At 42.3% G+C, this 24,043-nt stretch overlaps 1 protein-coding gene across 1 annotated transcript in view; it reads left to right on the top strand.

Moving 5' to 3' along the window:
* PIWIL4 (piwi like RNA-mediated gene silencing 4) overlaps positions 1–24,043 on the top strand; it is a 277,179-nt gene that overhangs the window by 22,705 nt on the left and 230,431 nt on the right. Inside the window, exon 3 of the mRNA XM_089687941.1 lies at positions 3,352–3,463. Within this exon, the coding sequence (XP_089544067.1) occupies positions 3,352–3,463 (112 nt within the window). The remainder of the gene's footprint in view (positions 1–3,351; positions 3,464–24,043) is intronic.

The following is a 24,043-nucleotide window of genomic DNA, read 5'->3' as shown; positions in this document are numbered from 1 at the left end:
GCTCTTAAAAACTCCCTGGCCTATATATTGCCATGGAATCTGACGTGGGATTCCCTCACTAGTGATTCCTATTTTAAGGTATGGCTCTGAACATGCATGCCTATTCTGGCCCCCCACTCATCATGAGGGTTTTTTAATTCATGTCCCATCTGGCCTCCAGACGTCCCACCAATTCTTGCATATCATACTCAGGCTTCCTAAAGGAAGCCAGACAGGGAACAAAGGAAAGGGCAGACGGGGAGGGGGAAAGGGGGAAAAAAAAGAGGAAAAGAGGGAAGAAGGGAATAAAAGACCCACCTCCCCAGCCCAAAGGGAATTGCTTGAAATTGGCTTCCCCTTCCTCTCCCCTCCCCCCTTGAGGGAGGGGGAAAAAAGGGGGGAAAAGAGGGAAGAAGGGAATAAAAGACCCACCTCCCCAGCCCAAGGGGCATTGCTCGAAATTGGCTTCCCCTTCCTCTCCCCCCCCCCCCCCCCGACCCCACCTCTGACTATCTTCTTCTATTTACTTGCTGCTATTTCTCATTTCTTAGTTCTCTACTCTCATTGGACCCCTCTGACCACCCTGCAATATCCATATTCTGAAGCTAATGTTTTTCACAATAGTCTTTTAGGTCTTCTGGGAATCCTATCCTTCCATCCAGTCAACAGGCCGGGAAACCCCAGTTGTGCTGAACTCTTTTCTCTCTCATCTGATCTCTCATCTGATCCACTAACTGTTTCAACAGTCTTCTTCTGATCAGAGTTTCAGATGCTAAATTCGCAAAAACTTGCAACTGTGTTTCTACAAATTTTATTTCAGGTTACGCACTGTCCTCATAGTAGTGAAAACGGACAATCACATCTCTTGGTAGTTCTGAAGTAATTCCTGGTGGACGTCTAGATCTGTGCACTCTCTCAATTTTTTGAGGGTCTGTGTCTGATCTTCCGATCAATGGGTTAAAAATACACTCCTTATTTTTTCCCACAGATCCTCTTCTCTGTAGTCTTTTGGTAGGTCGCAAACCCTCAGATTATTTCTTCTCTCTCTGTTCTCTTGGTCCTCTAATTTACATGATAGTTTCCTCTGTTTCCTTTTCATCTCTTCCACTTGCATTTCTAATTTACTAATCTGCTGTGCTTGGGTCTCCATTTTCCCTTCTACTTTTTCCACTGTTTTTAACATTTGTCCCAGATCCTTATGAATCACTGCCAATTCATTTTTCATAGACCGTTCCAACTTTGCAAACATTTCCGCCATATCGGTTTTTGTTGGAATTTGGGATATCACTCCCTTTTGTTCAGTCACATTTTGGTCTATTATCTTGTCACTATTTATAGAATCATTCATCTAATTACCGTCCCTCGTTCCGAATGACAGTCTAGTTTGCTCCCCATCATGCTTACTGCTTATAGTAAAATGGGATAAAAGACGAGCGCTTGGTCTGAAAGATTCAAGCTGCTAGCATGAAGGTAAACCTCGTATAACCTCCTCATAGACAAATAAAAACCAAAAATGCAGCGCTTGAGCATGTAGTAAGAAGAAATTAGCGTATGCACATCCGGATTAAAAGAAATACATTAAAGGTATAACATGCACCAACTTAAACGCACAAATTAATGCAAACAATGGACGGGTAAGTATTAATGATTCATCCGACCAAAACAAAGTGCATATAGTGATAGGGATGTTAGAGTCATTAGAAGTACATCCGTGTATCAATCAAATTCGTGACTTCCATGATAGGAGAATAGCTGCAAAACGCACTAACCAGATAGCGCAGGAAAAAGCGCATTGGAGTATAATGACCTACTCCCGGTCACAGCCCAAAGATCATCAGCGAAGGGACCTCAGGAACACCTTTGCATCAATCATGCCGTCTCCTACCACCAGGGGGAGTACGTCTCCTTACAGTTACACGAATTTGCCTTATATCGTCTTTCGCCAAGGGTGGTGTGCTTTCGTATCAGGAGATCACCTTGGGGACTCAGCAATAAGGCCCAAAAGAGAGAAATCTTGATAGTGTAGTAATTTTTATTCAAAAGGTTGCTAAAGAACAAGTAGCACACTTACATAATGATATCCAGAAAAGCTGATTCACAGAATCCAAAAAGATGGCCGACAGTCAGATGCATGGACCATGTGGGTAACAAGTAGTATGAGAGGTATCCTTATCCCTAACGCGTTTCGTGGCAAGAGCACATTATCAAAGGGAATGCTTACTGCTTCCTTGCTGTTGTTTCTCAGGGCATTGTGTCTCTGGACTTTTTTCCTGTATTGGCATATATTTCTTAATTGTGCTCTTATTTGTGTTAGATTGTGGGGTTTTTTTTCCCCTTTACCCTTAGCAGATCTACTCTTCATATTGATTGAGCTTATTTACTGATTTTCTGTTCTATGTTTACTGGCGATATTGTCACATCTACAGCAGCCCCCTCCCTATTTTTCTTTTCTTTTTCCCTTTCCTGTCACAAAAACAGTCCCAAATAGCTTTAAAGGTATATGCGATATTAGCACATTCGCTTTTGAGATCACCCAGCACCTTAATCTTCAAGTTGCCCAGCCCCACCTCTCATGTATACATTTACTTGTAACAGGAACTATAATGGCAAAAAACATCCTCCCATTGCCCACAGCAACTCACCATCACCATCTGGACCTTGTGTACTGGCTCCGTTTCTGTGTGTGCTCTTCTAACCCTGTGTGCGTCTCATAGTCCTTTATACAGAGCTGGGGGGTGATCTGTACAGCAATTCAAACTGTTCAGTGCGTCATGTGCCTACAGATGTCTCAGGATCTCATGCTCCCTCCGGTATGGTTCAGGCCAACGGTCACTCCTGGGATCCCTCCAAGATCGGTCCTCCTTCCTCCCCACTTCACAAAGCACCTCCACTGACATGCACCTATCCCTCCAGGGACCCAGCAACCATCCCTCCGCTGCACCAGTCCTCAGGCAGTGATCCTGTGACCTCCACACCTGCTGCAGCGCCCCTCACATCCCCGGCGTGGACCAAGGACTTTGCACAGTGCCGGCACTATGGACACCTCCTGCAGCCCAGGCCAGCAGGACCAAGCAAGACAGGGCATGCTCTAGGAATCAGGGCTGGGAACCAAGGAAGAAAGCCGCGACTGCACCCACAGCACTGGCCGCCAGGATCGGGTAATGTCCAATTTTTGGGATATCGAGCGGTCTGTTTAGGCAGCCTCCATAGACCTGGAGTCTGAAGCTCCTATGCTTCACGGGCTCTCCACGTCATGTTCAGGCCCCTCCCCCCCCCACCCGAAAATGTTTTAAAAGTACATACATTTTTTGAGCTTGTATGAACATTTTAAAAATCTATTGCATCATTTAAGTGACATTTTCTTTTCTTTAGGTACAACAATAAAACTTACAGGGTTGATGACATTGACTGGAACACCAAGCCAACAGACACATTCCGAAAGAAGGATGGCAACGAGATTACTTATGTGGACTATTATAAGCAGGTACACACTACAGTGTATTGCTTACAATAAATGTGTCCCTAAATGCTGTTTGTTTTCATCTGTTCAGAATATTCCATATCCTAGTGCATCCAGTATGCAAACAGGAACTGGCTGAAAGAGGCTGAAGGGGATCATTGGGAGAGAAAATGGGAAAAAAAAGGCTGAAAAAAAAAGTAAAATATGTTGACACTTATAAATAAGTGAAAAAGTTTGCACTCAGTGAAAAATATTAACCTATGTAAAAAACAAGAATCAGTAAAGTCAATAACAATCCCACTACATTGACAGTAGCTATTATTCTGTGTTCTATTCATAATTGTTTTCACACACGATTCATACAACTCTCACCAAAGATATACTCATTTCTGATTGTATTCAGTTTGCAAAATGTGTTAGTGAAAGTATTGTTAAAGCCCACCTCCCAGAACATTTAAAAATCCACTATTGCAGTAATACCCCCAGCATTGAAAGAGTTATTTGCTTGTTTAGTTTAGGGACAGAAAATGAAGGTTAATTAGTTGTGTATACTTGCCTTAGTCCTCACTTTATGAGGCTCTCTCCAGTGCTGCAACAATTCCCCAACTGCTCTGTCTCCCTGATCTGCTATGGATGCACTCCAGCCTCCAAAATGTACAATATAGGGTTAATGTCTCTGCATTGTGTGTGATGTTACAACCAATATTCAAGTAATCCCACTCTCACATTGAGGTGTTCAACAACTAGAACCCGAATAGCCTTCAGTACCACTAGATCTCTGCAGCCAATCTCTATTGTCTGAGCATGGACTATGGACAATCTTAAAATGAGAAATACCTAAATGGGAAATGCATATCATAGCCCAATAAAACTCTATTGAAAAGTAAAAATATTAAAGTTTGCACTCACATTCTCTGTGTAATGAACCATACCCACCAATCAGTCTTGAATGGTGTGGTGTAAAATCCACCTCTTGTAATCTCCAGCTGGGTCTTCACTCCCTTGTATCTCTTGGCATGAAGCTGCCGTTATGCTGTGGGATGAGAGCTAGGTTGACCCGTAGCATGATGGAAGCAAATGTCAGAGGTCTGTAGAGAAAAAGGCGGTCTGTGGTGCAGCGTGCACACAGAAAGAGCTTAACTAGTTGCCATAGATATGACATGTTTCTGGGGCAACCCTAAGCAACACAAACCAAAGCTTTGGGTAGGAGAAATGGTGGGATATAAAGTAAATGAACCATCTATTCCTTAATACGCTAGACACTTGCATTGTGGGGTGAGGTGCCATTGGAAGGGTGGAAATTTTGTCTGAAAACATCTTCATAGGCCCCTCGGTAAGTTAGCTGAGTCTGCTGTCCATGTTTACAACCTTTTATTATACAGTATATCTCCACTGTGCTTTTAATAATGGTCATAGACAGCGGAACAACAAAATAATCTCATCATCTTTTTATCCTTATTACTTGCAGGCTACCTCCAGGTTATTGGACAATGGCAAAACCTTGTTTGGGTCGTCCCCAATGCACACTTATATAGCCCCACCCACTCCATGAGACTCCTATTTTTTTTACTAGAGTCCTTAGGTGATGGACCTATTTTCCTTTGGAGAAGTTATTTTTTCTTTTCTTTTATCCTTTAACACTCCTGTCAAGATCTGACTGCTTATTGCTGTGGGCTATCTAGCAGTTTTCAGATCAGTTCCCCTCAGTGTTGAACCTTGGGATCTATACCCAAACCCCACCTTGTAGGACCAACTTACAGTCTGCTTCAGGCACCGAGTCAAGTGTTAGGTTCTCACCTTGGCATGAATTGCAACGTGTGTATTTAGCCACAGAGTACAATACACATCCAGGGTTTAGTTCCTAAAGGTTCTCTTTGCTTGTGCTGTTCCAGCCCTGCAACCATCTATTTCGCTGCCATTTCAGTATGTCAAACTGTGGCTAATTGGAGTTGGACAATGATCAGTTAACATGACTATGTATTTTAGGATTATGCCATTACAGATTAAATATAGCAATTGCCGTTTGCTCTTTTTTTTATGTGTTTGCTCTAGAACACTATTAGACAAATTGACAGTGCTACAGTCAGGTCCATAAATATTGGGACATCGACACAATTCTAACATTTTTGGCTCTATACACCACCACAATGAATTTGAAATGAAACGAATAAGATGTGCTTTAACTGCAGACTGTCAGCTTTAATTTGAGGGTATTTACATCCAAATCAGGTGAACGGTGTAGGAATTACAACAGTTTGCATATGTGCCTCCCACTTGTTAAGGGACCTATAGTAATGGGACAGAATAATAATCATAAATCAAACTTTCACTTTTTAATACTTGGTTGCAAATCCTTTGCAGTCACTTACAGCCTGAAGTCTGGAACGCATAGACATCACCAGACGCTGGGTTTCATCCCTGGTGATGCTCTGCCAGGCCTCTACTGTCTTCAGTTCCTGCTTGTTCTTGGGGCATTTTCCCTTTCGTTTTGTCTTCAGCAAGTGAAATGCATGCTCAATTGGATTCAGGTCAGGTGATTGACTTGGCCATTGCATAACATTCCACTTCTTTCCCTTAAAAAACTCTTTGGTTGCTTTTGCAGTACGCTTTGGGTCATTGTCCATCTGCACTATGAAGCGGCGTCCAATGAGTTCTGAAGCATTTGGCTGAATACGAGCAGATAATATTGCCCGTAACACTTCAGAATTCATCCTGCTGCTTTTGTCAGCAGTCACATCATCAATAAATACAAGAGAACCAGTTCCATTGGCAGCCATACCTGCCCACACCATGACACTACCACCACCATGCTTCACTGATGAGGTGGTATGCTTAGGATCACGAGCAGTTCCTTTCCTTCTCCATACTCTTCTCTTCCCATTACTCTGGTACAAGTTGATCTTGGTCTCATCTGTCCATAGGATGTTGTTCCAGAACTGTGAAGGCTTTTTTAGATGTCGTTTGGCAAACTCTAATCTGGCCTTCCTGTTTTTGAGGCTCACCAATGGTTTACATCTTGTGGTGAACCCTCTGTATTCACTCTGGTGAAGTCTTCTCTCGATTGTTGACTTTGACACACATACACCTACCTCCTGGAGAGTGTTCTTGATCTGGCCAACTGTTGTGAAGGGTGTTTTCTTCACCAGGGAAAGAATTCTTTGGTCATCCACCACAGTTGTTTTCCGTGGTCTTCCGGGTCTTATGGGGTTGCTGAGCTCACCGGTGCATTCCTTCTTTTTAAGAATATTCCAAACAGTTGTTTTGGCCACGCCTAATGTTTTTGCTATCTCTCTGATGAGTTTGTTTTGTTTTTTCAGCCTAATGATGGCTTGCTTCACTGATAGTGACAGCTCTTTGGATCTCATCTTGAGAGTTGACAGCAACAGATTCCAAATGCAAATAGTACACTTGAAATGAACTCTGGACCTTTTATCTGCTGATTGTAATTGGGATAATGAGGGAATAACACACACCTGGCCATAGAACAGCTAAGAAGCCAATTGTCCCATTACTTTTGGTCCCTTAACAAGTAGGAGGCACATATGCAAACTGTTGTAATTCCTACACCGTTCACCTGATTTGGATGTAAATACCCTCAAATTAAAGCTGACAGTGTGCAGTTAAAGCACATCTTGTTTGTTTCATTTCAAATCCATTGTGGTGGTGTATAGAGCCAAAAATGTTAGAATTGTGTCGATGTCCCAATATTAATGGACCTGACTGTATATACAGAGGGTAAAATAAGTATTGAACACGTCACCATTTTTCTAACTAAATATTTTTCTAAAGGTGCTATTGATATGAAATTTTCACCACGTGTCGGTAACAACCCATACAACCGAAATATACAAGGAAACCACAACACACAAGTTCAAAAATTAAGTTATGTGTAATAAAAAGGAATAGCACGAAAAAAGTATTGAACACGCCAACTGAAATGTATTTAATACTTCGTAAAAATTCCTTTGTTAGTAATGACAGCTTCAAGATTCCTCTTGTATAGAGAAACTAGTGGCATGCACTACTTAGGTGTGATTTTTGCCAGTTCTTCTACACAGTCTTCAAATCTTGAAGGTTCTTCTATGAACTCTGATCTTTAGTTCTCTCCTTAAATTTTCTATTGGATTCAAGTCAGGTGATTGGCTGGGCTATTCTAGCAGCTTTATTTTCGTGAAACCAGTTGAGAGTTTCCTTGACTTTGTGTTTTGGATCATTGTCTTGCTGAAATGTCCCCTTGTTTCATCTTCATCATCCTGGTAGATGGCAGCAAATTTTTTATCAAGAATGTCTTGGTACATTTTTCCATTCATCCTTCCTTCAAAGACATGAAGTTTGCCAGTACTGTATGCTGAAAAACAGCCCCACACCATGATGTTCTCACCTCTAAACCTCACTGTTAGTATGGTGTTTTTAGGGTGATGTGCAATGACATTTGACCTCCAAACATGATGTGTATTATGGCATCAAGAGTTCAATTTTGGTCTCATCTGACCAGACTGACTGTATACTCCCAGTATTTCATAGGCTTGTCTAAATGTTGTGCACCAAACTTTAAATGAGCTTCAACATGCTTTTTCTTTAGCAATGGAGTCTTGCATGGTCAGTGTGCATACAGGCCACGGTGGTTGAGTGCATTACTTATTGTTTTCTTTGAAACAATTGTACCTGCTAATTCTAATTCTAGTTCTATCTGGAGCTCTCTACAAGTTGTCCTTGGCTCTTATCATTTTTTTCACTCCTCTGTCAGAAATCTTGCTAGGATAGGAGCACCTGGTCGTTGCAAGCTTATGGTGAAATGATGTTCTTTCCACTTCTAGATTATGGCCCCAACAGTGCTCACTGGAACATTCAAAAGTTTAGAAAATTTTCTGTAACCACTACCATTTGTATGTTTTGCAACAATAAGGTTGCAAAGGTCTTGAGAGAGCTCTTTGCTTTTACCCATCATGAAATATTTCCTGACAAGGAGACATCTTTTATTAGGCCATCAGTTGAGACTAAGCCAGCTAATATTAATATGCACTGAGAAGAGCCAGGATTCCTTTCTAATTACTGATAGATTTCATTTGTCTTGGCTTTCCATGCCTTTTTGCACCTCCCTTTCTTCATGTGTTCAATACTTTTTCCCTGTGTTATTCCATTTTATTACACAAAACTTAATTTCTGAACCTGTTCGTTTTGGTTTCTTTGTATGTATATTTACCAAGAAAAATGGTGACGTGTTCAGTATTTATTTTACCCGCTGTATGTACCTCAGAAGAAAAAACACTCCTTTTTTTAGGGGATTATTACAGCACAAAACAACGGATAATACCATTTTAAAATTCCAGATGGTCTTTTACAGAGGAGGTGTAGGAAGCTATCAAGGAAGCTTTTACATGCCAGCTCACAGTGGCAAATTGTGGGGCTCAGTGTTTGAAGGACCATGTAAATTTTGAAATACATTGCTAACTGTTCTGATGGAGCCCCTAGGGGGCTACTTCTGGAAGCAACCAGGGCGGCGTTGTTCCTTTTTTCGTACACATGTCTGGGAGGATTTTGGAGAAAGCAGCTACATATATGTTTTCTGGTTTTACAACAGAGGCTATCTTTCTATTTTTGTCTTAATGCTGGGTTTTTTTATCATGTCTAATTAAGGCACTTATGAGGAAGAGATTGGTTGTTGTCTTGAAGTGCGTTAAGTGTCTTATTATGACTTAAACCCCACTTTTTTCTTTGTGCACCAATTGTGATAGACATGTAATGTATAACTTCCATATTATTTCTGTCTATGGAAATTTTTACATTTTGTGTTCAATATAAATGTTGATCAAATCTTTTATGAATCAAACGGTTTTATCACTTTTTTGTGCTCTGAAAATCCCATACATAGGATGGTTTTTTCTTATGTGGTTTATTCAGGGGATGATGGCACCACTTGTTACCACACCTGCCATTTCCTGCTTTAACCATCTCCCGTCCGGCCGCTGTATATAAACGGCCGGACGGTGGCAGTGCAGGGTCGGGTGGCCGTTTATAAACAGCCACCCCACCCCCTGTTTGTGCGTGCTCCCTGGGAAGCTATTTACAAAAGCCTTGTACCATGTGACAAGCTGTGACCAATCACAGCTCACACAGTAGTTCTCAATGGCTGCAAGAATGCAGCCAAAGAGAAGGAGAAATGATTTCTTTTACAGACTTTATGGGTGTAAAAGCAATCCGTGTAAAAAAAAAAAAAAAAAATCTTCATCACCCCCCACAAGTAGTACAGTGTCACCATGGTGACACTGTACTGCTAGGGTGACAGTATGTAAAAAACAAACACAATATAAAAAGAATAATAAAAATGTAAACAAAATGCTTAATAATTATAATTTTTGGTTATAAACTAATTTGGGTTAGTTTTTTTTTAACTAAAATTTTGGCCAAGATTTTTGATAAAATATTATTTATTAGCAAAAAAAATAAAAATCCCAGTGGTGAATAAATACCACCAAAATAAAGCTTTAAATAAAGAGTGCTACTACATGGTAAATCTCTGGATATACCTGTCTGTGGTGACAGAGTGTGTTTAGATGTTTATATAAAGTCATCAATTGCTATTGCTAATATTGTGGACGATTACCGCTACTAAGTGCTTTCTATCGAAAAATAGTAAAGAGTTAATTGCTTAGGTTGCTAAACCCAGTTACAATCGCTCTCCGTCTGTTGGCACTTAGATTTTGGTCCCGCAAGCTGGAAAATCTTTATGCAGGGTGAGGCTGAGAGTGTCATTGTTTCCTATCAGCACGATGTGAGTTGGCTAGCCATTTGGCTGAAGTTAGTGAAAAGTACAATGGTCTGACCCACATTTTTCACAGGTACAACTTATGTAGAAGGATTTGTTTCATCGCTGTGTATCACCAGAGGCTTGCCACTTCACTTTATACAGTTGTGTTCAAAATAATAGCAGTCAGACATCACTAACCTGATCAATCACTGTTTTTGGTAGAAATGATATTTCTACATGGCAAATAATTTACTAGCAGGTGTAGTAGAGTAATGGAAATCCTAGAGACCCAACAGTCATGACATGCATGCTGCTGATTCTGTGTCATTGAATCACTCATTGAAAGGGGCGTGTTCAAAATAATAGCAGTGTGGAGTTCTATTAGTGATGTCATTCATTCTTTGAAAAACAGGTGGCAATTATTGCCCTTATTTAAGGAAGGAAGGCAGCAAATGTACATGCTGATTACAGTGCATTTCTCTCTGAAATTCTGAGGAAAATGGGTCGTTCCAGACATTGTTCAGAAAAACAGCGTACCTTGATTAAAAAGTTGATTGGAGAGGGGAAAACATATAAAGAAGTACAGAAAATGATAGGCTGCTCAGCTAAAATGATCTCAAATGCTTTAAAATGGCAACCAAAACCTGAAAGACATGGAAGAAAGCGAAAAACTACCATTCGAATGGATAGAAGAATAGCCAAAATGGCAAGGACTCAGCCAACAATCAGCTCCAGGAAGATCAAAAAAAAGGTGTAAAGCTACCTGTGAGTACTGTTACAATTAGAAGACGCCTATGTGAAGCCAAGCTATCTGCAAGAAGTCCCTGCAAAGTCCCACTGTTGAAAAAAAGACGTGCTGAAGAGTTTACAATTTGCCAAAGAGCACATTGACTGGCCTAAAGAGAAATGGCGCAACATTTTGTGGACTGATGAAAGTAAGATTGTTCTTTTTGGGTCTAGTGGCTGGAGACAGTTTGTCAGACGATCCCCAGACACTGAATTCAAGCCACAGTACTCTGTGAAGACAGTGAAGCATGGTGGTGCAAGCATCATGATATGGGGATGTTTCTCATACTACGGTGTTGGGCCTATTTATCACATACCAGGGATCATGGATCAGTTTGAATACATCAGAATACTTGAAGAGGTCATGCTGCCTTATGCTGAAGATCAAATGCCATTGAAATGCGTGTTCCAACAAGACAACGACACCAAACACACCAGTAAACGTGCAACATCTTGGTTCCAGACCAACAAGATTGACATTATGGAGTGGCCAGCCCAATCCCCGGATCTTAATCCAATGGAAAACTTGTGGGGTGACATCAAAAATGCAGTTTCTGAGGCAAAACCAAGAAATAGAGAAGAACTGTGGAATGTAGTCCAATCATCCTGGGCTGGAATACCTGTTCACAGGTGCCAGAAGTTGGTTGACTCCATGCAACACAGATGTACAGCAGTTCTCAGAAACAGTGCTTATACAACTAAATATTCATTAAGTGATTCAAAGGAAAGCAAAATCTTCAAACATTTTTCAGTTTATATAGTGAATGTTTGAGTTTGTAAAGAATACAAACACTGCTATTTTTTTGAACAGTCTAGTATTCACTTTTCTTCAATTTTTTTAGAAGAACAACACAAATTTGATCTATTTTTCTTCATGTTTTGATTTGGAATAGAATGTGTCGTGTTCCCAATGCATTTGTGTGTATGGAAATAAAAGCTATTAGAAGGATTTTGAGCTTTATTCACTTTTTTCAACACACTGCTATTATTTTGAACACAACTGTATATGTAATGGTTTAACCACTATTGGTTGAAAGCTTGGACTGCTGGAGCTGCCTGCAAAAGCCACCTCATACTTAAGCCTTTCCAGGAATTAAGGAATACCTTGCATCAGTGGAAACCGAAGATTCTTATCTTCATATTCCCATTTACCCACCTCATCAGAACTTTCTGCGGTTCACATTGGCAATCACTTCAAGTTTACCTCATTGCCGTTTGTCCTGTTCTCTGCTTCCAGAGTGTTCACAGACATCTTAGCAACTCTTCTTGCCCTTCACAGAACTATCTAGAAGACATTCTTTTGAAGTACATCTCTCCCTTCCAGCTATCAGAAAATGTTCACAGGACAATTCACATGCTCCAGGTGATCAGTTTCAACAAATCTGTTTTGCAGTCTTCCCTTTTGCTGCAATATTTGTCATCTCAGGAAAAAGTCTTTTTTCCCGGAAAATAAAATTCTTTCTCCAAGGGCCTATGCTCCAGAAGTGAGGTCCAAGAGATTTATGACAATGAGATTCTCCCTGAGATTTCTAGGCCTCATGGTACCTTCTTTCAAGGCAGTACGATTGTGTTGTCAACCTGGAATAAGCAGGATTTACCCATGTATCTCTGCAGCCAATGAAGGATCTACTTATCTAAATAGATCACCATGCCAGTCATAACATTAGAGAAGTCCTTCCTTCCCTGTCACTGGAAAGTTATAACAGGTGCACAGAGCAGTCCAGTTGACCCTGCAGCACTGGACTTCCTTCCTGAAGGGACACTCAATCAAGGTGTAGACAGACCATGCCACGGCTGTGGTTTATGTCAGCCATCAAGGGGCCATCAAGATGACACCAGGGTCATGTAGCCTTGAAGAAAGCAAGCCACATAGCCTCATTGACAAAAAAAATCATTGTTCAATGATCTTTACGGTTCACATCACAAAAATGGACACCTGGGGGTTTATTTACTAAACCTGGTTGACTCAGAATCTTGGGCACCTGTGCATGGTAGCCAATCAGCTTCTAACCTCAGCATGTTCAGTTAAGCTTCAGCAATAAAACCTGGAAGCTGATTGGTTTTTATGCAGAAGTGGACAAGATTCTGAGTGAACCAGGTTTAGTAAATAAACCCCCTGATATCCTCAATCTGATATGCCAAGAATGAATTCCGCTTGTAGACATCTGAGCCTCCAGATTCAACAACAAACTACATATGTTTGTTATCAAAACAAGGGATCCTATATAACTCAGTTTAAGCCCTTTCCCTCCGGTGTGAATTTTGCATCGATTTTTTTTCTAGAAAATAGATGAAGAGTTGAAAACAGTGGTCCTAATTGCACCAAAATGGCCCAAAAAAACACGGTACACAGGTTTCTAACACACAACTCCTAGCGTCTTCCCAACAGTCCAGATCTTCAAGGCTCTTTATTCTTTCTTCCTTATTAGTCTCTGGTTTCAACGGCATGGCTGATGAAACCCAAATCTTAAGAGATAGAAGAATTTCTGATTCCTACCTTCCTATAAACAGTAAAAGCCTCATTCAGAAAGATCTATTACCTGGAAATCTGTTTTTAACTAATGTGAACACAGGCATTTCAGACACAGATTACCCTGTGCCTCTCGTAAGTCAGGGGACCTGATTCAACATAATTTTTGGCAAAACAGCTAGGGCGTGGCTACAATGTGATGTCATCACGCATGCCTGCTGGCATTGAGCCCAGTGTGGCTGACTCAGCCTGCTACATTGAAATTTTTATTCGCAATATTGCTATTTTGTATGTGTGGCTGCCTAGCTATATTATGAAGCTTTTCTATTAGCCGTTTATTTGCATCTGTTTTACCCATTTTTTTTGTGTAAGTGGTTTAATAAACAATACATATACATGCTTAACTATGGGATTATACCAATTTTATTTTTCTGTGATTTACCTCTAATGGCGGTGGAGTGATTTGGAAGGATAGTCCATCCTGAGCTGGAAGTCTTCCTGGGATTCGGATGATATAGAGTGCTGTTTGACCATTTATAATCCAATGGTTCACTCCATCTGGTAAGAGGCTCCCTTATTGGTGTCACATGGTGGTGGATACACATCTTTTCTGACAGGAAGGAGAACTGCAGTGACACTGTTAGTGGCACAGCAGGTGTTTCATACACATTTCTATTTTCACAAAATGTTATTTGATTATGTGATTCTGTTTTTATGGACTTTTTGCTGGACTTTTACTTTTTATTCTGCACTTATTTGATTTTGAATAATAATTGATTATTTATGTAAAAATGTAAAAAGTTTTTACTATCCGTATATTTGCTCTATTGCATAATGTTATACATTGTTGTACTGTTTACCTATATTTATGCATTTGTGTGCGATTCATTTTACTTGAGAATTTAGCTGTGGTGTTTATGTTATATGGTTACTTGCGGTTGGTATCAAAATTGTAAGGTGGCAGCTTTATTCCAATCTTCTTAGCAGCTCAACACAATTTTTTTTTGTTTTTGACATAAAGGGCACTGACAGATACTTTATCTAGAGCTGCAGCTTTTAGAGATCTTATATTGTGTTTTTTTCAATAAATGCTTATTGGATTTACACATACAGCAAGTACAGGATGAAAAGTAGAGTGTAAAGCAACTTACAAACATTTTATCAAGTACATCAGGTTCATACAGTGTCAAGGTGTTAAAGCCATCATGGCTAATACATGTCTGTACGAAAATAGGAAAAGGAAGACAACTGAATTAGCAATAACATTATCAAGAACATCAAGTGTTAACCGATGAGAACCACAGTTTCCACATGTAGGCAAATTTTTTAATCAAGCCCGTACGTAATCAAAACGGTTTTTTTTCCCCCATATTCGTAGGTAAGTTTAAAGTATGCAATCACTTCAGACAGATTAGGAGCTATGTTTTTCCTCCAGTGTCTAGTTATTAGTGATTTGGAAACTTGAAGTATGTGTGCAACTATCAGGCGATTATTTGGTGGGAACTTTTCAATTACTACGTTTAGAATTGCTAAAGCTGAAGTGGGTGGAGTTGGAATACCAGTAAATGAGGAAATAAGGCTGAATACTGGGTTTCAAGAACTTGTGAGGATTTACAGGACCAGTGTATATGGTGTAGATTTCCTCTATGGCCACAATTACTCAAGATAGAAAGGACTTAAAAGGGTAGAACTGGGATATCCTGAAAGTGTCAAATACCAACGAGAAATTATTTTTTGTGAACGCTCCCAATGATTGATACACTGGGATATATTGTATGTATATTTAAAGGCTTGAAGCCATTGTTCAGGCGTGTAGGTATGCTGGATATCTTCTTCCCGTTTCAAGAGAAGCCTAGACTTGTAAAATGTAGTCTTACTGTGGAGAGTATTGTAAAGGATCGAGATCCCTTTCGTATGTGATGTGGGAGTTTTATAGAAGGTCTTTACTGGGGTGAAAAGTTGTATTATTGTAGAGGGTTACTGTGTAAGATTCTTATGTATGTAAAAAATTGAGTGGCTGGAATGTGATCCAGCCTTACTAGATTTGGGAAGGGTTGAGTGTTACATCCATAATATCGTCCACCCACTGGATGCCCTGGACAGTCAATTTTTTAATTGACAGATAAGGAATAAGGATTTCCAACGCTAACAGTGGCATATATATGCTTTGAGCATTTGAAAGATTTGGATGATCATGTGGAGCCCTCCACGCTAAGATAGAAGACTGGGCAGTTGTTGGTAAACTAGTTAACTGTAGTTGTTTCCAACGGTCTGCCAGTAAATTAGTATGGAGGTGTTGTACTTTCATTATTGTGGATTTTATATGTACTCAGAGTTTATCTGGTGAGGGGTGGAACCAATTTTTAAAATGTACTAGTTGCGTTGGCAAAAAATAGTCTTTTAAATCTATCATTCCTACTTTTTCATGTTTAACCTCTTCACGCCGATAGTATGCAAGTATTTGGCCTCTCGTTGGCTTGGCTTTGATGCTGAGTGGCCGCATATTTGCGTACCATTTGTAAACAAACGTGCTTAGAGTGCACCCTGCGCGCTCCCTGCACATGTTTCGGCATCCCACGGAAAGGTCCCGATCTCTCCTTGCGATGAGGACCTTTCCGATCATTTGACTTCCATGACGGTCAATCAAAGTGGCCACATGACCCTTACCCCGCCCCTCCTCTCGGTGTCAGGAACCCCGTAAAGGGCCAGGAGGGGCCAGCGTGAAGGGGTTAATTATGTGAGTCAAGGAGCATCAAGGGTGTTTGCCTTGCCATATGTCTTTTTTGAGGATACTAGTGAGGGAGGAAAGGTACTGGGATGGGACTGGAATAGGTAACGTGCGAAATACGTACAAGATCTGGTTTTGTAATATTCATTGGTAAAGCCATCTGGGCCTGACGACTTACCACTGGGCAGGTTATCTATAGTTTTTTTTTCTATCTCAAGGGTGGAGAACAGGGAATAAAGGTGATCCAATTGAAATTCTGATAGATTAGGTAGGCGTATGCTGGCTAAAACGGAACATATGGCCCCTTCAGTAGGTTGTGAAGTAGATTGATCTTCTTTCAAGTTGTACAGGGAGCTATAGTAGTCTGCAAAGGCATCCGCTATGTCTTGTGGGTTAATGATTTTTATTTTTGGTGAAGGGGTGAAAAATGAAAGGAATTCTAGACTTACCTTATTTTTCGCTCCATAAGACGCACCTGACTATAAGACGCACCTAGGTTTTAGAGGAGATATACAAGAAAAAAAATATTCTGAACCAATGGACTGCAGACACAGTACAGGGGATGACCAGAGACTGCGGACACAGTACAGGAGATGGCCAGAGACTGCAGACACAGTACAGGGGATAACCAGAGACTGCGTACACGGTACAGGGAATGACCAGAGACTGCGGACACAGTACAGGAGATGGCCAGAGACTGCAGACACAGTACAGGGGATAATCAGAGACTGCGTACACGGTACAGGGAATGACCAGAGACTGCGGACACGGTACAGGGGATGACCAGAGACTGCGGACACAGTACAGGAGATGACCAGAGACTGCCAACACGGTACAGGGGATGACCAGAGACTGTGGACACGGTACAGGAGATGACCAGAGACTGCGGACAAGGGACAGGAGATGACCAGATACTGCGAACACAGTACAGGGAATGACCAGAGACTGCGGACACAGTACAGGGGATGACCAGAGACTGCGGACACAGTACAGGAGATGGCCAGAGACTGCGGACACAGTTCAGGGGATGACTAGAGACTGCGGACACGGTACAGGGAATGACCAGAGACTGCAGACACGGTACAGGAGATGACCAGAGACTGCGGACATAGGACAGGAGATGACCAGATACTGCGAACACAGTACAGGGAATGACCAGATACTGCGAACACAGTACAGGGAATGACCAGATACTGCGAACACAGTACAGGGAATGACCAGGGACTGCAGACACAGTACAGGGGATGACCAGAGACTGCGGACACAGTAGAGGAGATGGCCAGAGACTGCGGACACAGTTCAGGGGATGACCAGAGACTGCGGACACAGTACAGGGAATGACCAGAGACTGCGGACACGGTACAGGAGATGACCAGAGACTGCGGACACAGTTCAGGGGATGACCAGATACTGCGAACACAGTATAGGGAATGACCAGAGACTGCAGACACAGTACAGGGGATGACCATAGACTGCGGACACAGTACAGGAGATGGCCAGAGACTGCGGACACAGTTCAGGGGATGACCAGAGAATGCGGACACAGTTCCGGGGATGACCAGAGACTGCGGACACAGTACAGGGAATGACCAGAGACTGCGGACACAGTACAGGGAATGACCAGAGACTGCGGACACAGTACAGGGAATGACCAGAGACTGCGGACACAGTACAGGGAATGACCAGAGACTGCGGACACAGTACAGGGAATGACCAGAGACTGCGGACACAGTACAGGGAATGACCAGAGACTGCGGACACAGTACAGGGAATGACCAGAGACTGCGGACATAGTACAGGGAATGACCAAACACTGCGGATACAGTACAGGGAATGACCAGAGACTGCGGACACAGTACAGGAGATGACCAGAGACTGCGGACATAGTACAGAAGACCAGAGACTGCAAACAGTAAAGGAGATTATCAGAGACTGCGAACCTTTGGGGAGGGAGGTGGAACGGGTACCTGAATTTGACAGATATCCGCTCCCACTTTTGCGGAGTTGTCCTTCCTTCTTCCTGTGGCGGCTTCTGTGACAGCCGGGTGCCCACTGCGCTTTGTGAATGGCCCGGAGCCTTCTAGGACCTGCCATGTGTCCCAGAAGACACCGGACCATTCACAAAGCCCGGCGCTTCTCACGCATGTGCAGTGGGCACCCAGCTATCACAGAAGCTGCCGCGGGAAGACTGCAGCACTGGAGCGAAGAACAGGTAGGGTCCTGCAGGAGAGAAGAGCTAAGCGGCCGGCCCGATATTCTGATATGGTGGCGGCAGAAATACCGGACCGGCCGCTTTACATTTGCTTCATAAGCCGCACTGACATTTTCCCCCCTTTTTTGGGGGGGGCAGTTGAATCTCCTCTTCCAATTTGTGGATACTTTTAGATGACCTTTCATGTGTGACCACTAGGTTGACAGGTTATTTCCATTTATATTTGATGTTGTGGTTGTGAATGGCTTTTGTTAGGTATGCAAGTTGTTATGCCTTTGCTTGATGAATTGGAAGAAATTTTGAAATATTTGGATATTTCAAATTTTCTCTGGGATTTAATTCACCGTTCTGAAAGTTTCCAGTAAGTTTACCTTAACCTGATAGAAGTGCATTCAGAGGAGAACATCGAGGGGAACCTCCAGTGGGAGGTGGGGAGGTTTTGGAATGTGATGCACACAATCTATCATAAGATCTGCAGAAAAAAGACCAGGTAGTGCAGTAAGGAAGAAATTGGGCAGTTGGGATGTAGGGACAGATTCCGGGATCCTTCTTTATTTAATGTTACTGCACCTAGATCTGTCTTCCAAATCAGAAAGTTTAGACTTGATCCAAACCATTTCGTCAGTGTGCTTCCTGTGCGTCCTACATTGTGTTAAAGGATGTAGCTTATTCTGACATTTGATCTTCCACCTGACATCAGCTTGTACATCAGCTCTGTATTGGTGTAAGCCAGAGAATAAATCATCTTGTAAAGATGCCTTTAGTGACAACAACATTTCCTTAAGAATCGTGTCAGATATAGGTTAGCCTTTAGTAGGAAAAGAGGCTATTGGGATTGCAGCAACCATGTCCATAGATTAAGAATTGTGCACATCTCTCACCTCAGTGTGGTCTTCATCTCCACTGTGCCCAGAAGAGTCTCGCTGTGGCTTAGATTTAGCTGGACTTCTTATGGAGGAAGTAGAATTCCCTAAATGTGAGGACTGCAGGTCTTGAAAGGCTGTGCAGGGAACGCTCTGTGTTGCAGCGCCAGCCGTTAGAGCACCGACGGTGAAGTAAGCAGAGTAGGGGCAGCTTCCATCTTGTTCGAGTCCCTTAGAAATGGTTGGGAAGAAAACTGACAATTTCCACAACTGCGGCATGTCCCGTCGTATCCGTGTCACCATCTCTGATCTTTTACTATTTTAAATGAACAAACAGCATTGATTGTGACAGCTTGGGGAAGGGGCAGGGGCTCTTTGATGGCTGTACCTGCCCTCACTGGAATGCCCATAATTTGAGCTTCAAAAGGGATGAAGCCACAGCCAGCATGTAGAGATGCTTTTAGGGAACAATGGGACACCAGTCAGAACTGGATCAAGTGCTTATGTACTTACTCCCCCTAAAGAATTAAATTATAATGCTTAATGAGAATTCTTATTTTCTTTATTGTACCTCATGGGACACAGAGCAGCCTTATTAGTCTTCACTTGATGAGTTACAGTTGCAAGAAAAAGTTTGTGAACCCCTTGGGATTACGTGGAGTTTTGCATTAATTGGGCATAAAATGTGCTCTGACTGTCATCTAAGTCACAATAGAAGAACACAGTCTGCTGAACATAATACTACACGGACATTAGATGTTGCCATGGTTTAATTGCACATAACGTGTAAACATTCACAGTGCAGGGAGGAAAAAGTATGTGAGGCCCTAGCTTAATGACTTCTCCCAGAGCTAATTGGAGCCAGGAGTGAGCCAACCTTGACTCCAATCAGTGTGATGATATTGGATGTGTTGCTGACAGCTGTCCTGCCCCTAAAAAACACACACTTGTTTTGGGTTTACTGGTTTCAAGAAGCACTGTCTGATGTGAACCATGCCTCGCAGAAAAGAGCTCTCAGAAGACCTACGATCAAGAATTGTTGACTTGCATGAAGCTGGAAATGGTTACAAAAATCTCCAAAGGCCTTGATGTTCATGTGTCCAAGGTAAGACAGATTGTCTACAAATGGAGAAAGTTTAGCACTGTTGCTACTCTCCCTCGGCGTGGTCGTCCTGTAAAAATGACTGCAAGAGCACAGCGCAGAATGCTGCATGAGGTGAAGAAGAATCCCAGAGTGTCAGCTAAAGACCTACAGAAATCTCTGGCACATGCTAACATTTTTGTTGATGCATCTACAATAAGGAAAACATTAAACAAGAACGGAGTACATGGGAGGACACCACGGAGGAAGCCATTGCTGTCCAAAAAGAATATTGCAGCACATTTGAAGTTTGCAATAGAGCACCTGGATTTTCCACAGCACTACTGGCAAAATATACTGTGGACAGATGAAACCAAGATTGAGTTGTTTGGGAAGAACACACAACACTATGTGTGGAGAAAAAAAGGCACAGCACACCAACATCAAAACCTCATCCCCACTGTAAAACATGGTGGAGGGAGCATCATGGTTTGGGGCTGCTTTGCTGTCTCAGGGCCTGAACGGATTGTTGTCATTGATGGGAAAATGAATTCCAGAGTTTATCAAGACATTTTGCAGGAAAACGTACGACCATCTGTCCGCCAACTGAAGCTCCGCAGAGGATGGGTGATGCAACAGGACAATGACCCAAAGCATACAAGTAATTCAACAAATCAATGGCTGCAACAGCACAGAATATGCCTTCTGGAGTGGCCCAGTCAGAGTCCTGACCTCAACCCGATTGAAATGCTGTGGCATGACCTTAAGAGAGCAATTCACACCAGACATCCCAAGAATATTGCTACACTGAAACCGTTTTGTGAAGAGGAGTGGTCCAAAATTACTCCAGATCGTTGTGCAGGTCTGATCTGCAACTACAGGAAACGTTTGGTTGAGGTTATTGCCGCCAATGGAGGGCCAACCAGTTATTAAGTCCAAAGGTTCACATACTTTTTCCTCCCTGCACTGTGAATGTTTACATGTTATGTGCAATTAAACCATGGCATCATCTAATGTTTGTGTAGTATTATGTTCAGCAGACTGTGTTCTTCTATTGTTGTGACTTAGATGACGTTCAGAGCACATTTTATGCCCAATTCATGCAAAACTCCACATAATCCCAAAGGGTTCACATACTATTTCTTGCAACTGTATGTATTTTTATATCATTGCACCTACTTATTTACTTTTTCATGTGAAGCCCTTCACCAATATTATTTTTTTATGTCATACATCCTGTGGTATTGGGAATAGGTGGTAGCAGCTTGCATATATTTGGGGTTGTGTTTGTTCATACCAGTGGAGCGCAGGGGGATTATATATTTTTATATGAGAGATATGGACAGGAGTGCGAATGTCACGAGCAAGGAGAGTTCCAGGCTTGTTACAGTATTTATGCATAGTGCGGTGGGACCAAGCTAACTTTTGTTTAACCTTGTGAAAGAGAAGAAATTTCTCTCTGGTCTTCAGAATATCCTGATTGGTCGTTTTGGCAATGCTAGCCTTATGGGCGCCTTCCAGATGTCGGAGTCTAGCCAATATAGTGTCTACCTGAAGGGAGCATTCTTTTTTAAGTTTGGCCGCAATCACCATCAGAGTATCCCAGAGAACCAGTTTATGAGCCTCCCATAGTATGTAATGGCTATCTACCGAGTCAGAATTCAGGGAGAAGTACTCTGTGATGGAATGTTCAAGGGTCACCGTAGTTTCAGGAGATATAAGCAGGGCTTCATTTAGGCGCCAAGACTGGGAACTACGGAAGTCGGGTCCTATCCGCAAATCCAGGCATACCGGGGTTCGGTCTGAAAAGGCAAGATCGACTGGATTCTGAGGAGATCTTTTTGTTGGACCAGAAAGTAATCCAGGCAAGAAAATGTTTGGTGGACTGCAGAGTAGTAATAATAATCTCTCACACTGGGATGCAAAATGCGCCAGCGGTCAACCAGATGTGGCAGATGTACAGTAGTTCAGCTTTCAGTTTTTTAGGGCAGGAAAAAGAGATGAGAGGAGCCCCTCGAGATATCCATAAGCTGTTCCAAGTTTATGTTATGGTCGCCACCAAAGATTAAAGTTCCCTCCATAAAGTCTAGCAGCACCAGAAGCTTAAGAAGGGTAGGTGGTTCACATTAGGAAAGTAAACATTGGCAAAGGTCAGTGTAAAATGGCCAATCTTACCTCTGACAAGCAGATATCGACCCAGCAGGTCCTGCTGCACCGTGGAGAGAGACCAGGGGACTGTTTTACCTAGCAAGATACTAACTCGTTTCAATTTGGAAATGGCAGACAGACTGTGATTTGCCACTGGGAAGTCTCGATTAATGAGCCTAGGGACATGGGTTACCATGGGTTTCCTTTAGAAAGGCCACTTGCACTTTACTTTTCTTCAAGTCCAGGAGATGTCTGGAGCTCTTCTCCAGGACGCTCAGGCCCCTGATATTGAAAGATGCAATTTGCAATGTATAAATCGTAGATGGAGTAACTGGGTGAGCAATCCAGAAGGAGAAGGGGGATGTTCCGGGAGGGGGTAGCAGTAAGAGAAACAGAGTTAAACAGACCAGAGGGGGAAAAGTAAACAAACATCAGTGGGAGAAATATAGAGTAAACGATAGAAAGGAAAGATGAGAGTGGTGGGGAGGGAATAGAGGGGAAAATGAACAGGGGATGGTGTAGAAAGAGGATAGAAAATACGAAAAAAGAGAAGATAAAAGCAAACGAGTGGAAGAAAGAGGGAGAAGGGTGTAGTAAGAAGTTCCCCAAAAGCAGCAGACATCTGTGAGACTGTAGAGGAGGCAGCAGGGCAGATGAGAATGGCGGGGGACTAAGAGTAGTTACCACTAAGACTCCTTTCGGAGTTTACAAAGGGCAACCTCTAGGGAAGGCCCTATGGGGGAGTAGTAGGGAGATTAGAGAACCCGAAGAAGGAGAGATGCTCGGATTAGTCTGTCCAGACTATCAACTGAAATCAAATATATTGAATGCCTAGAAACTGCAACAGTATCAAACTAAAACAATGGGAATTAAAAATACATTGAAGTATAATGAGGTGCCGTACACCGTTACCCAATAGAAAGGGAGACATACCTATAACTGAGATATGCGTCCAACTGGGGAGTCCCACGACCCCTCCCGAAAACAGCACCGCAAATGGAAACAGTCGGGCATGACCCAAGGGTCTAAGGATATTGGGACCACAATACTCTCCAGTCAGGTGCTTCTGGCTGAGAACGAACATGCCTAATACAACATCTGCAACCAGCTTATTGACAATAATTTAACAATAATATATAATATAAGACCGCCAAAGGGTGCCTGATTGTAAGTGGCCTTTCTTTCAGAGGCAGTCATGTAAGACACTGCAAGGTAGATAAAAGTCAAAGTGGGAGCGCAAGCCAAATGAGGGTATTCAACAGCCTTAGCAGGTTATGGTCTCTGTACAGGGATGGTGAGAATGTCTTAAGACCAGGAGGCTAGGGGCCAGCCACATTTGTAAAACAGTAACTGATAAAACTAAACTCACGGACATGACCAGAGGGCAGAGTTCACATGTAGCAGTACCTGATGGCCGAGAGGCCGCAGGTGTCACTTTCAATCCTATGTCAAGGATGGGATACATTTGGGTGGTTCACAGCTTGGAACTCTGGAACGGGCCTGTTGGATCCATTGCGGACGTGGAGGTGGTTGACTTGAGAACGAGACCCGTAGAAGCAAGTCTAGTC

Source organism: Staurois parvus, unplaced genomic scaffold (assembly GCF_062004578.1).
Source record: "Staurois parvus isolate SC_StPar_1 unplaced genomic scaffold, SC_StPar_1.0 ptg000440l, whole genome shotgun sequence".
NCBI lineage: Eukaryota > Metazoa > Chordata > Amphibia > Anura > Ranidae > Staurois > Staurois parvus.
This window is presented reverse-complemented; position numbering and strand designations above follow the sequence as displayed.